Source organism: Dermacentor albipictus, chromosome 8, assembly GCF_038994185.2.
Source record: "Dermacentor albipictus isolate Rhodes 1998 colony chromosome 8, USDA_Dalb.pri_finalv2, whole genome shotgun sequence".
Taxonomy (NCBI): Eukaryota; Metazoa; Arthropoda; class Arachnida; order Ixodida; family Ixodidae; genus Dermacentor; species Dermacentor albipictus.
Genome location: NC_091828.1, coordinates 72,249,598 through 72,265,225, shown reverse-complemented (window position 1 = coordinate 72,265,225; position 15,628 = coordinate 72,249,598). Strand labels below are relative to the sequence as shown.

Here is a 15,628-nt window from a genome sequence, read left to right as displayed (position 1 = left end):
AGCCTGTGAACCGTCGTTCAGCCAATCTTTGTGAGTGGCCGCCGAGCAAGAACGTCGGATGAACGACACCGATGCTGCTAAAGGTGTCCGTGTGCGTACTTAATCGCTCTCAAAAGAAATAAAAACATGCTTCCGAAGTAGAAATGCAGGACCGTTAATGATTGCCAGCCATTGTCGTTGAGAGGGTTTCTATTTTGTTCAGTTAAGGGCGTACTTCGGGTCGAGTTAGTTCATGCATAACTGGGGTGCTTGAATTAACGTTTCGAGTATACCACGCCCATGCGAAGCTTATTTAGGTCTCGGGACTCGAGTTTAGTGTCCTTCAGTTATGGGCACACCAATATGACATGGACCAATCTTCATTTCCTACGGCGCGCACACAAGAAGCGCAAAGGGGAGAAATGTCACGACAGGAGATTACTCGATACCAGAACGCACAACGAGAGCCGTTTGGGAAGCCCGGCTGCTCATTCCAACTGGTGTCACTGTCATGCGACGCTGCTCATATTCGTAAATTTGTGTGTTTTGCAGCGCTCTGCCATTATTGCATGATATCGCAGCGTGGTTTAAATTGTATCTGAAATGAACGACGGGCGGTGGAAAGCGCAAACCTGCAAAGGTCAACAAACACTTCGCAATGGTACATTGCTAAAGACCTGAAAACATCCGCCCATTGTTAAATACGTAAATTGCTATAGATCCTTTTCACGGAAATCCCATTGGCACCATTATGTTTGATATCGCGGTGAATCATACATTGCTTGCCTCCACTGCCTCCATGGCGTCCCTGTTTGCAATGACTGTGCATGACACCAGTGCGGCTCAGCAAATCCTTGTTTCCGCGTATATCGTAAACGGTGATTAGTTGGACGACGCGAAGCTTTGGTCCCAAATTCAGAAGACACGCGTGCATTTTCGGTGCTCATTGGATCGTATTGAAAGGTGTGAGCTGCGTTTACGGTGCTTGTTCTAAAACCGCGACTGGAAAATTATTGCAAGCTGCACAAACCTTCCGCTTCACGATGAAGAGGAAGCTTTAGCTCGGGCCCAACTGCGACGCTACCTATTCAAATACATGTCAAACGCAGATTCTGGTTTCTGCAGTAATCACATGGCCGATTTTAATGAAATTTGTTGCATTTGAGAGAAAACGTTCACCTCTAGTGATTGTTGGAAGCGGAAGTTCGATTTATGGCCTAAACTATTTAACGAAATTTTCAACAATTGGTATGTTTGAAAAAAATAGAAGCAGGAAGTTTACGAATTGGTAACTGTGTACCTAAAATAGATATCGCAATTCTGTCAAGTGCATCTATTAGAGCATCCAAAGCGGGCAAATTTCGTATATCGATGTATGTCTTACCCGAATTCGTTACATTGTTTACAAGGGTATTGCAAAATTTGTAGTCACAATTTAATGATCTATTTAAAAGCATACTATAATACACCAGTTTCGCCAGCTTTAGATGTACTATTATATGCCTTTTACGAAATTGTGATATAATTTTTCATTACTGAGTTAGAGCTATAAAACTGATATTTTCTTTTTCAGAAATTTGCATACGTTGTAAATTTTTATGATGATGTTGAAGCCATAAATCGAAAATTCACAACCCACAGTCACTAGATTGAAATTTCTTCCTTTAAAGGCAACAAACCTTATCAAATTTGGTGGAGTGATCCCTGAGGGAAACAATTTTTCCTTTCCCATGTATTTAGATGGCGGACCACGAGTTAAGGCCTCCTCTTAAATCAGAATCAGCGTCTCTTTCTCTTCGTTTTTACTGGAAAACACTGAATCTACGGCTTGTAATGGTTAAGACTCAGTAAGGTTTCTCGGTGCGGTCACTATGTTATTTCTTATTATCAGCTTATTCGCTTGCGGGTTCGGTCAGTTGCGATAGATGCGTTCTTGCTGGGCACAAAGGTCTTAGAGTAGATATTCTGCACTTTGTAATAGATTGTAGCAAAGACGTATTATCCGTAGTGAACCGCTTATACCCTTGTCATTGGGCAGCCACAAACTCCTTTTGTACAAGGGGGCGCGAGTCTTCCTAAAGGACTTCGACCTCAGGGAAATTGTAGTCGTGCCACAGGACTAATAACGAGCTTATAAAAGAAGCCGCCAGAGAGGCATTCAGGGGTGTTTGGTTTTTGTACAAATAGAAGAATGTAACTTCTAAATATGCTCGTAGATATTATACCTACCGTTCCTTTCATAAAAATATTATTCACTATATTTAATGCGAAAAACCGGCACCTCACTAAAAATCAAAGTGCGGTCGCTAAACATGCCAGTGCTGACAGCGATGCTAGGTACCCTGTGCCTAGCTGCGTTTTCAGGTGCGTCGTGGCAAGTAAGCACTGCGTTCTGCTAGCCAAACTGCTGCTATTTTGTGCACGGTGACCTCATGAGCTTTTATTTTATTTTGTGGGCTGTCAGTTCTGAGTGACCATACCGACCACTGAATGACTAGCACGATAAAGATGACAAAAACAAGCAGCAAAACTGCCCAGGTCGATATTATTGCGCGGCAGCAAATATAACTGTTGCTAAGTCGTGCTTCAACTTTCCTTTAATTCAATAGAAATGTTTTAAACACATTTAAACACACGTCAGTATTATTTTATTGCGAATAATCTTTAAACTCTCAGTTTTACAGTACTCGCTTCAGACGCTGAGGGAGATCGCCGATCTCCCTGGACGACAAGTTCGATCAAGCTCCCTTAGCGGAAATGCGACCTTATAACACCGAATGCACTTCCCTCGAGATAAAGCTGAAGGAATTAAAAGAAGTTTGCGGGTGCCCATGTGACAGAGGTATTACTCCCAGAAGGGTCAGGAAACGATCAGCTAGGAGCAAGTAACACTCTTGCCTGGGCTAGTTGGTTCATGCTTGAAGTAGTAAAGACAAGGCGCAGAAGACCAGGACCAGGACCAGGACCAAGGCGCCGGTCTTGCCGTTTGTGTTCTTCTTCCTAAGTCCTGGTCTTCTGCGCCTTGCCTTTACTACTTCAAGCATGAACCAACTAGCCCAAGCAAGAGTTTTACTTGAGCAGATTTCTTCTACAGTGGGCCCTTTCTTTCATCAGGCGCCGGTCTTGTCATTTGTGTTCTTCTTCCTAAGTCCTGGTCTTCTGCGCCTTGCCTTTACTGCTTCAGCTAGGAGCACTTGTGAGCTGTCGTTGTAATCACCGTCACTGGCGCTTCGGCGCAGTGAGTCCAGTGTGCGTCAATTCACTTATTCTTGATACGTTGGTGCTATAATGGGTATGATGTTGCGTGTGAGTTGCGACGGACGTGCGTAGTTAACGTGCAAGAAACTTACTATGCCACGAAGGGATGCTACTCTTTTGTCACTGTGTCAGAAGCCATAATCCCTCTTGCCATGTTCCGCCGTTAAAGTCCGTTCTTCATAGGTTAGCGACACAACACTAGAGGTTTTTCATATTTTTTATTTTCGTGGAAAACAGCGCATATCGAAAGGCTGGCAGCACAAGCAGTTCACATGTGGTAGTGGTCCGTAAACATGGGCACAGATATTCATTCCTTTCCAGTGTATACGAGTGTATCAGTATATCAGTACACTCGAACCCTCTCGATTGAAGCTAGCCTTGCAGGATCCTTTGAGGAACTATCATGCGTTGTTTGATATATCATTGGCCTTAGTGAGGTTAAAAGAACTGGTGAGGATTATAAAGTGCTGACAAATGGCCCCGTGCAATGACCTAAAGGACTACCAGATAAGAAGCAGTTTGGAGTAGGATTCCTAAGCCATAAGGACATAGCAGGCAACATTGACGAATTCTACAGCAATAATTGGACGTCAGCAGTAGCTACTGTATAGCTGAATAGGAGGTACAGAATAAAGGTAGTACAGACGTGCGCTTCAACCGGCAGTCCCGATGAGGAAGAAATAGAACAGTTTCATGAAAATTGTGAATTAGCGATGAGAAAAGTGCAAACTCAGTAAACTGTATTCATGGGCGACTTCGATGCAAAAGTGGGGCAAAGGCAGGCTGGTGAAAAAGAAATTGGCAACTACGGCGTTGATTCTAGGAACGCTCGAGGAAAGATGTTGGTAGAATTCATGGAAGGGAATAAGCTGCAAATAATGAACAGCTTCTTCAGGAAGCGTTGGAACAAAAAGTGGACTTGGAAAAGCCCTCATGGGGAAACAAGAATTGAAGTTGACTTCATGATTTCTGCCAACCCCAGCAAGGGCAGGATATAGAAGGGTTAGGTAGGGTAAAGTGTTGTGATCATGGGTTAGTTAAGGCTAGGATTCACCTCAATTTGAAGAGAGAAAGAGTAAAATTGGTCGAGAAGAAACACGCCTACCTAGACGCATTAAGGGTTAAACCAGCCCAGTTCAGGTAGGCACTTGAAAACAAATATGCAGCCTTAAAACAGAAAGATGAAGATTACATAGAGGCAATGAATGAAACCGGAACTAGGCTGGCTTCAGTAGCAGCAATTCAAGCGGGAGGTAAGGCACCAAGGCCGCCAGTAGGTAAGCTCTCCCAAGTAACAAGAGACATAATAATGAAACGACAAAGAAATGAAAGTTTCTAATTGTAGAGATAAGCTGGAATTCGCGGAACTGCAAAAACGAATCAACAAGGAGCAAAAACGGATATTCTAAATTATGACGCGAGAAAGGCTGAAGAAGCTTAAAAAATGGATGCAGCCTGAAAACAGTTAGAAGCAAACTAGGCATAGGATAAACCAAGATGTATGCACTGAAAGATAGGCAGGGTAATATCATCACTAATCTCGATGATAAAGTAAATGCAGCGGAATAATTCTATACTTAGCTCTGCAGTACCCAAAGCAGCCACGATACCCTCCATTCGAATTAGTAGTGAACCGGTTAGTGAGGTTTCTTCTATAACTAGCGATGAAGTTAGAAGGGCCTTGCTAGATATGAAACGGGACAATGCGGCAGGAGAAGATGGACTACCAGTCGATTTAATCAAAGATGGTGGAAACATGAGTGAAAAACTAGCGGCCCTTTATACGAACTGTCTATCTACTTCAGGGGCCCAGGGAACTGGAAGAATGCCAACATTACACTAATCCACAAAAAGGGAGACGTCAAAGGAATGAAAAATTATAGGCCCATTAGCTTACTTCCAATATTATATAAGATATTCACGAAGATGATCTTCAATAGAATGAGGGCAACAATGGAATTTAATCAACCAAACGAACAGGAATATTTCAGGAAGCAGTACTCTTCAAGGGATGGCATCCATGCCATCCATCAGGTAATCGAGAAATCCGCAGAGTACAACCAGCCTCTCTGTACAGCCTTCATAGAATATGAAAAGGCACTTGATTCAGTCGAGATACCAGCAGTCATACAGGTATTATGAAATCATGGAGTATGGGACCATTAAGCAAATATTTTGGAAAATATCTACAGAGATTCCACAGGTACCTTAATTCTTCACAAGAAGAGTAGGGATATGCCTATAAAGAAAGGAGTCCGTCAGGGTGACACAATATCTACAATGCTATTTACTGCGTGCTTGGAAGAAGGGTTCAAGCTATTAAACTCGGAAGCCTTAGAAGTAAGGATCATGGGTGAATATCTCAGCAACCTGCGATTTGCAGATGACATTGTCCTGTTAAGCAACACTGGGGACGACTTACAACAAATGATTGAGAACCTTAACAGAGAGATTATAAGAGTGGTGTTGAAGATTAAAATGCAGAAGACAAAGCAACAGCCACGCAAGGGAACAAGAGTTCAGGATCGCCAGGCGTTATCTAGATTCTGTGAAGGAGTACGCATACCTAGGTCGATTACAGGAGACCGTGATCATGAGAAGGAAATTTGGAGAACAAAAATTGGCTGGAGTGCATTCGACTGCTAACCATTACCATTTACCGTTCCATTAGGAAGCTTACCATTACCATTTAAAAAGGAAGGTTTGCAATCAATGTCTTGAACCAATATTGACATATGGAGCAGAAACTTGGAGACTATGAAACAATCTGGAAGACAAGTTAAGGACCGCGCAAAAGCGATAGAATGAATAATTTTAGGCTAACGTTCAGAGACAGGAAGAGAGCGGTGTGGATCAGGGAGCAAGCAGGGATAGCCGATAGTCTAATTGACTATAAGAGAAAGAAATGGTGCTGAACAGGTCATGTAATGCGTAGGTCAGATAACCAGTGTGCCATTAGGCTTACAGAATGGGTGCCAAGAGAAGGGGTGTGCAGTCGAGGACGGCAGAACACTAGGTGGGGTGATGAAATTAAGAATTTCGCAGGCGCTAGATGGAATCGGTTGGCGCAGAACAGGGGTAATTGGAGATCCCAGAGAGAGGCGTTCGTCCTGGCAGTGGACATAATATAGGTTGCTGCTGCTGATGATGATTGTTACAGCCAACTGTTGCAGATTGCAAATACTACCACTCCGCATTTTGCCGCATGAAGGGAGCACAGTGTTTTATGAAAGATGCTACGATAGCGTGACACGTCTCCGTAAATGGGCTAGCATCTCGACGTTAGAATGCCGATGAATAACTGCATGTATGAAATTTCTTTTCCTGTTATATCGTGATTGCATCAGCATAACTAAATAGGCATACCCAAATCCACCTCACATCCGCTCCAGAAGAACCAACCACGACATGTGCATACGTTCATTTGCTGCTAAATGTGATTTATTCAAATTTTCATTTTCTCTCCGATCCAAAGAACTATGGAATAACCTGCCCCACCATATTGTGAATGATGTGTCACTTGATGCTTTTATTGCGAATGTTGAGTCTTTTTTTGAAGAGCAGTCCCTTATGTAGCCGTAGCTTTCTTGATTATGAGTCATTAGTTGTATAATTGTACAGTTCTGCTCCCTTTCGATTTGATTATTTATGTAAGATATGTGTCTTTTCATTCATGTTCCGGAACACCAAACCTGTTGTACTACCTATTGTTCATTCCACTCCTGTCGGAGCCTAAGAAAGGCTCACAGTATTATAAAATAAATAAATAATAAATAATAAATAAATAATAATGCAGTTGCATTTCTGCCATCTGATCGCACAGAAGCAGGTCACAAGCGGTAGTGGTTTCGTATTCGTGCGCCTTCGTGGAGGCAACGTGAGCCGCGCCGCTGAAAGCACCATCTCATTTCTCTAGGCAAACTGCTTCGCGAAAAGGGTCTATATCTATAGACTTCACAAGCTCGGCCAGACAGCGCTACTGGATTGTTCAGAGCACCCGCATTGTTAAAATTATCCTTTTTGTAGTAGCCTCACAGCGCCATTGTGTTTTCACTACTGCAGCGCGTGTGCTCTCTTATTCTCATTGCTCGTGTTGCTCAGTCGCCTGGCTCGTGGAACTCGCAGCTTCGCATGCTCCTTTTTTTTTTTTTTGGTCGTGGCGCTCAGGTGGCGTGTGCTCTTTCTCTCTAGTTGCACGTGGCGCTGGGTTGGTATGTTGAACCGCAGCGTGTGGTCTGTAGTCGTGTGTCCCTTACACGTTTTGCGCGCTCCTTGCGTCTTAATTATGGCTCAGGTACATGTAATTCACATTCAATTTTTGCTCTGAAAGCATTTGAATTTCCAAGATTGGGTGACTGGTCTCTGCGTCGGTTCTTTCTCATTAAGCTTACAATGACATGGCCTATTGACACGATCCTCAAGTCGTTGTCGTTATAGTTTAGTCATCAGGCGTCATTATAATCCCCAGCTTTAAAATGCGACGCAAAAAGACAAAGAATACATTGGCCACAACAGCTGTTGCCTTGCGCACTCTGCAAACAATGCAAACGGCTGTATAGTCTCACATATAACACGTCATTTGGAACCGGATTGCAGCACCAGTGGGTTTATGTGTATGTTGTGTAATCAAATAAATAAATAAAGACTAAATACCAGCATATATAGAGTCGCCTAGCAAGCATCTCCTATGCTACAAGATGCACTATAGGAAGACTGCATGATATTCGTCAGGTTTATTATTTCAGTGCATCGCGTTGCTATTACGACCGTTCGCAAAATCCGAGGAAAAGAGAAAGGCTAGTCCTGTTGCGCTTAAAACAAAGCATTGCCCACAACCATCCCATACATGATCCAGTGGCGTGTGTGCATATACGACGAATTCCGGAGATCAGAGCGTGCGATACCGTAGGGGGTGCGGAGTACATTGTGCGAATCGCAATGAATTTGCATTCGAGAAGGTCGCGGCATTAGCTACGAGAATATTCTGTGGTCGGAGTAAATGAATTCAGCGCAAGAGAAAAATTGTGACGCGGTCCTGCGGCACCCCGTCAGAAAAGCGGGAGTGACACGTCTCGACGGACGCAGTCCTAAACGTTTTCGTTTTGCACACTTTGTGTGTATGGATGGCTTGTCATAACAAGATTTACTTTAATTAAAACAAGTTGTCGCGGCTTCCAGGTGATAAAAGTTGCAAGGAGATTCAACCTATAGGTTGAGTGGAGCTCGGACAATCTAGAAATAAAAGCTAGTCGGGGTGAAAACAGGGGATAGTTAATATGAACGGCACTTTATCGGTTGAAACATCGTGTCAGGAGAGTAGCAGGACCGTCGCATTGCTAGAATATTTTACTTCACTACCTTGGAGACCACCACATATTTTGAGAGGTCACATACGTGAATGGTCCAGATTTTTTAAACAGCACTACCCTTGGGGTCGACCTGCGTTTAGACTGCACATAAGCATGCAATCAGCCAACATTCTTAGAATCAGAATGAGTTTATTCAAGGAAAAAATGGGAATAATTACATGATAAGTATATACAGAAGGAAGGAGAAATTCACTTCGATGAGGAGAGGCAACCAGGCAGATCATTAATATAAATTAGGAAAAGTAGAAGACCTAATATGGACCCCTGTGGTACACCAACGTTAGTAGTAGCTTCTTTAGAGTAGTATCCAGAAATGTTAACGACTTGTTAACACTTTCTTCGGCACTTTTTTCGAGAACCGTCCACGTAAGAGGCTAGAATCCCTCATGCCCGTACCAGGAAGCCAGACGAACTCGTCAATGAAGACATTGTATTCAAAACACAACCACTACGGCTAACTGCTGTGCGGCGCCAACGCATCACATGATTTACCATCACATGATTTAGCTTGCTCAAAGTTGAAAATTGACTCACTCGATGGGAAGCGGTCATCCTGATCAACACACATGCACTAAAAGAAAATTCACTTCACTCTAAGAAGAAAAAGAGAAAATGAGGCATTGAGGTTACTCCTTTAGTGGAGGAATTGATCTGCCGCAACCATTCCTCCCCTTAGGGTGTAATTGTGAGGGAATGAGTTGCGACTCCCCATGCGGTTACTCCTTCGAGGACTAACAGTTGCGCTTTTCCGGTGCTCCTCAAGGGAGTAACGGTGATTCTCTCTGACGCTTTGCAAAGGTGGAATTATAGACCTTGGGCATTCATATTGTGATAAAAAAATTACTAAGCTAACAGAAAGGTGCCACAAAGAAGGATTCGAACTCACGTCCTCTCGCTCACAACTGTGGTACTCTAACCACTTCACCACGATAGGTCGGTTGAGAGTACCGGATATTCACGCAGGGTTAAATATCGAAACGTAGGTGCGGCAATATAAAAGCGACTCAGCAGTTTGTGTATGCTATGCGGCGAGAGTCTAATGTTGAGTGTACTTGCAACCATAAGCGACTGCGAAATGAAAGCTGTCCGAGAATCCTTAGTTTGATTTAAACTGAGGCAATACGCGATGTATAGGTGCAACGAGCTCAAACAAGAAACCCAAGACGACCTAGAAGGCCAGTTTCTCTGTCACTTAACATGTCCCATTTGAGCTCCACATCGCGATAATTAAATTCGTAATCGCGTTGGAACGGAAGGAATTTAGATACTATTGACCAAGAAAATCTAACAGTCCGTCGATGACTTACGTGTTTAATGTGTATCGCTCACTTATGGCATGCGCACGAAGGATAGTTGGCTGTTCACATTCCAGATTTTAAATTTCACGCACTCTTTTCACGAAGAGGCAAATTGCTGTTTTACATGTCGTTCAATAAACACTGCACAAACTTCGAACTATTCACGATTTATAGACAATGCCGTTTTCACCGCATCACTTCACGACACGGACGAAAACAGCGGAGTGCATAGGGAGTAACTGTTGTCACTCGTCATCCCATTTTGCTCGCTTTCCGAACAGCGACTAAACACTTACTCTCCGAAATTTGCACACGACATGCACATTCATGCGGTTAGTCCTTTGAGGGACGAAAGCGCCATTTTTAGGACTAACTGCCCAGTTACTCCCGTTTTCCCCGGGATTTTTCCTTAGAGAGCAGGAGGTAAACAAAAACGACTCTGCCCTCTACAGTCATCGCTCCGTCTTCCCTTCCAGAGCATTCTATGTTTACTTCTTCCGCGCCAAATGAGGTAGTTCAGCTCCTCACCAGTAAGCGCCTGCGCTGTTGCTGAAAGCACTCTGTTGCTCAAAATCTAGTGGGGGTTCATTTTTACTATTGCGGTCATTATGTACCTCCTCGCCTTCAACACTTACAGACATGCTTTGCGAAATTCGACCGAAATTCACTCGCGGCGTCGACGCCGATGCCGAATTTTCTCACCACATGAGGAACGCGTTTTGTCCGTAACCCTATATCCTTCGAGAGCACAGCTTCTTCGGAGACTCTCTAGACAGGAATGCTGGTTCCCTATTGTTTGTGGTCTCTCATCGCACGCGGCTACGCACGTGAAAAACACAGCGCCGAAACACTTACGCTACCCAGGTGTTTCCGTAATTGCCTCCGGTGTAAAAGTATTCACAGCAACATGATGAACTAGTCACCCGCTACTGCGAATGGGTTCCAGCGTTAGGACATCGTGGCCGCGCGATCACCGTGCCACCACTACGAAACCCCGCGCAAGCTTTCAAACTGCGCTGACGAAGAGAAGGTAATTGTTGAGACTGATGGTAACATAAATGTTAAATTTTAATTAACCACGACACTTCAGTGTGACATCATATTTTTAATTTTTCAAACTTGCTTGTTGCCAATGTTAAACAAATGATGTCACAGTTAATTGGTGTGGATAAGTAAAACCAATATATATATATATATATATATACTGCAATTCACTGTGACATCATAAATGCATGATTAGCAGGTTATTTGAGGTGCCCTACAACCTTGTAATTGATATGTTTGCAATTCAAGGAATAATTAAAAACTCACTAACTAAAAGCAAATAATAGGTAATGATTCGTGATGAAAAATATACCGGCCGTAAGTACATACGACTACGGCTACTATGCACTCGGCACAACTTCGGAATTTTTAAAATCTTCGTCAAAGTTAGCTGGGACACCCTGTGTATATATATATATATATATATATATATATATATATATATATATATATATATATATATATATATATATATATATGTATATATTACGCTGGCCTTCCAGTATATTTATTCACATAACATCGTTTCATACACTTAAGACCACAAGTAACTTGAACGCCATTGTATTTCTCCGCAACGTTCGGAAATTCATATCTCGAAACTGGTGTAGTCCTAAGAATTCGTTCAAAGTGGAGCCGCCTTGCGAAGTCCACTGTTGCAATTTGTAGATTGCAATATGGGTCATACGATAATTAGCTAGAAGGTTAATTAGTGTGATATTGTTACTTAGTCGATATTGCTTTTGAATTTTTCGTGCAAGTAGTGTCGGCGGCTTCGAGTAGACCACCTCATGAACTGGAATTGAGGTATCTGCCACAGGCAGCCTTTAAAAATGTTGAAAGCGTTCGCTGAATCACCCTGTACATGCGTGGGTGTGCGGATCCTAATTTAGAACTTCTGAGAGCAAAGCCCACATTCGTTTGGTTGTGTTTTATTTACTTTTTCAGCGGGATTTACTGGAGGAATTGCTGTTGTCGTTAATTCTTCTCTATCACTGACAGAGGCCTGCAAGCGACTCTGAACTGCCGACGCCAGCTAAGACTGTCTTTGCTGTGCCCATCGTGTAACCCTTCCACCTGCCATGGAATGTTAATGAATCTCCTTTCAATATATATATACATATATATATATATATATATATATATATATATATATATATATATATATATATATATATATATATATATATATATATATATATATATGTATATATATATACATATAAATATATATATATATATATATATATATATATATATATGTGTGTGTGTGTGTGTGTGTGTGTGATAACGTAGTACAAGAGAGATTAAAGCACCCTTTTCTTTCGCTGTTTGAATTTTTTCACTGGCATTTCATGGAGGCATCACGTTTGTCGTTGATTTGTCTCTATCACTTACAGGGGGCTGCACTGTTCTCGGTAAATTTATTGCGCGGGGACAATCTAACCCCTTCTCAGATCCCTGTATGCTTGTTTCGTGCCCCCTGTCATCAAACACCATTACAATCACAGGGTGAGTACTATGTTTCACCGAATGTCTAGCCTTGCATGTATATCAATGTCAATAGTACTTGGTTTGGCGAGAATCCTGAAAATAGCGACATTTCGGCATATATTTATTTATTATTCAATCGTGAATTTCACCCAACTAGTATGAGAATGTGACAGAAGCTCTTTGGGCTAAACGCCATATTCATTACTATTAATTATAGCCACAGGTAGTAAACCGCGTCATTGAAGTTAAAGCAGGCGTGTAACAAATATTTTCGATTTCAATGCCAAGGGAAATGGACATTGTAGTACTTGCATTTTCAAAACTTTAGCCCCTGCTCAGTAGCCGCCGTGGTTGCTTAGTGGATATTAGTGGCTATAGTGCTGGGCTGCTAAATACGAGTTCGTGGGATTGAATCCCGGCCGCGGCGGGCGCATTTCTATGTGGGCCAAATACAAAAGCGCCCGTGTATTTAGATATAGGTGCACGTTAAAGAGAACACCAGGTGGTCCAAATTTCCGGAGTCCCCCACACGGAACTCCTCATAATTAGAGTATGGTTTCGGCACGTAAAACTCCATAAACAAACATTAAGTACACACATATGCACTGGTTTGAAGACAAGGTATGCGCTACTGAGTTCAGATTGGTTTGGGCTACAAGAAATCTTGGTATCTGTCCACTTTTGTCTCGTGAATTGGACAATTTAGGCTTCTAGCACATGTGGGAGAATAAAAAGGCGTCAGAATGAAACTTAAAACAAGAAGACGCGCAAGGCTGCCTAAAGCTAAGTAAGGAGCCGTAAGCGTCTGATAATAGATAAAAAAAAGCCAAAAGAAACCCCGATGCGCTCGTTCAAACTACGCTCGCCAAGAAACGGAACCTCAAACATAGAATTACTAAAAAACCTCTCACAGTTTCGTCATAAGGGCGAAACAATGAATACGATAGCAACAAGTCATAATATTACACGAAGTGTAAGACTCGTAGCTGTAGTAGCAGTATGAATTGAAGTAAACCTAAGCTGATTAAATGAAAACGAGCTGTTAACTACAGGTCCTCTTTCTGAATTCTGTCATCGGACAATGTTATTTATGTTAATTAATTAAAGCTGACATCTCTGCTAAGGAATTTCACTCCCCTTTTCTGCATCAATTATGTTTCAAACCTCTTTTCTGGGCCAATCCGGGAACCAGTGCACCACCTTGCAAATAAAATTATTTAATATTCAGGTTTGAGCTCCGTTATTGTTTCGCACTTTATATACTTAGATCTGACAACATTTAAGAAAAAAGGCATGCGCTGCCATTTTCTTTTTCATGACAGTTGCTCGCGTGCTGCATTCTCAAAATTGTAAGGAATAATTTTGTCAGTGATAGAATGAAGTTGCTATATAACCCCCATATACAGCATGTCATATAGCATGACGTGGCATGTAGCATCATCATCTTCATCATTGTCAGCTTACTTTGAAGACTCACTGCAAGACGAAGGCTTCTCCTTGCGATCTCCAATTATCCCTCTCCTCCGCCAACTAATTCCAACTTGCGCTTGCGAATTTCATAAGTTCATAACCCCATCTAGTTTTCAGCCTACCTAGAGTGCAATTTCCTTCTCTTGGTACCCATTCTGTAACTCTGATCATCCACCGGTTATCTATCCTACGCATTACATGGCCTGCCAAGCTCCATTTTGTTTTCCTAATGCCAATTAGAATATTTATTGCAGTTCACTCTGTGATCCACGCCGCTCTCTTCCTGTCTCTTAACGTTACGCCTAACATTGTTCGTTCCATCGTTCCTTGCGTGGCCTTTCCCTTGTTCTCGAGCTTCTTTGTAGGTCTCCAAGTTTCCGCCCCAAATGTCAACACTGGTAGAAAGCATTGATTGTACACCTTTTTCAATGATAGTGGTAAGCTTCCAGTCAGGATCTGGCGGTGCCTGCCGTATGCACGCCAACTCATTTTTATTCTTCTGTAAATTTTTTTCTGATGATCAGGATCCTCCGTGAGTAATTGACCTAGGTAAACGTACTCCTTTGCACACTCTAGAGGCTGACAGGTGATCCTAAACTCTTGTCTCCTTGCTAGGCTATTGAGCATTAACTTTGTCTTCTGCATATTAATCTGCAACCCACTCTTATACCCTCTCTGTCCACGTCCTCTATCATGTGTTGTAACTCATCGTTGCTGAGGTATTCGCTATGATCCTTACTCCTAAGCCTTCCCAGTTTAATAACTTGAATACTTCTTCCGAGCATGCAGTGAATAGCATTGGAGGCATTGTATCTCCTTGTCTTACCCCTTTTCGTTATTGGTATCTCCCTACGTTTCTTGTGGAGAATTAAAGTAGCTGTGGAATTTCTGTAGATACTTTGCAAAATAATTGCATGAGCGTCCTGTACTCATTGATTACGTAATGACTATGACTGCTGGTATCTCGACAAAATCAATTGCCTTTTCTTTTTCATAAAGTCTATATAAAGAGGGTGATTATACTCTGGAGATTCCACGATTACCTTATTGATCACACGGATGTGATCCATTGTAGAATATCCCTTCCTGAAGCCAGCTTGTTCTCTTGGTTGAATGAAGTCAAATGTGCCCTATATTCTAATGGAAATTATCTTGGCGAATATTTTATATACTACTGGAAGCAAGCTACTGCATATAGCATACATATGCCTAAACATATACCGAACGTCACGGTGACGCCGACGGCAAAGGCTACAATGACAGCAAAAATTATGTTGCAGTGTCTCTATTAATGCTATCGCAATGAGAAAATGCTGAGCGCACCCTGGAGAGACAGCAGTTTAGGCACGCCATCTTTCTTGTCTCAGTGGCCAAGCGCGGACTTCTCGCCGGTGCTGTTATTCGGTAAAGGGTGTTCGCAAAGAAGCCAGAGGAAGGACCCCGGAGATATTTATTTGTTTATTTTATTTATACAGACTGCAGCCTGTTTGTAGGGCTATTGCAGGAGTGAGTTAGACAAAAAGAAGTCATACGAAAAAGAAGTAAACAATAATATATTAAAAATTCACGGGAAATAAGGCAGATGACACAAACAAAATTCAAAATAACAGCAACACTCAGAGTCAGTACAAAAACGAGAATGAGTCAATACACTGTAACAACAAGAAAGTACATAAAGTCAGGTGTAGTTAACTTTTAACAGGAAATCGTTTAATG

General features: G+C 42.2%; 1 protein-coding gene and 1 long non-coding RNA gene across 9 annotated transcripts in view; one reads left to right on the top strand and one right to left on the bottom strand.

The window, feature by feature from the left end:
- LOC139048815 (uncharacterized) overlaps nt 1-15,628 on the bottom strand; it is a 171,001-nt gene that overhangs the window by 67,501 nt on the left and 87,872 nt on the right. The window lies entirely within an intron of this gene.
- LOC135920801 (uncharacterized) overlaps nt 1-15,628 on the top strand; it is a 183,680-nt gene that overhangs the window by 147,383 nt on the left and 20,669 nt on the right. For all 8 annotated transcript variants that reach the window (XR_010570318.1, XR_010570320.1, XR_010570319.1 and 5 more), the window contains one exon: nt 12,349-12,460. Coding sequence is in view for 1 of the 8 variants with exons in the window: in XM_065455067.1 (XP_065311139.1) it covers nt 12,349-12,460 (112 nt within the window). In the remaining 7 variants the exon portion in view is untranslated. The remainder of the gene's footprint in view (nt 1-12,348; nt 12,461-15,628) is intronic.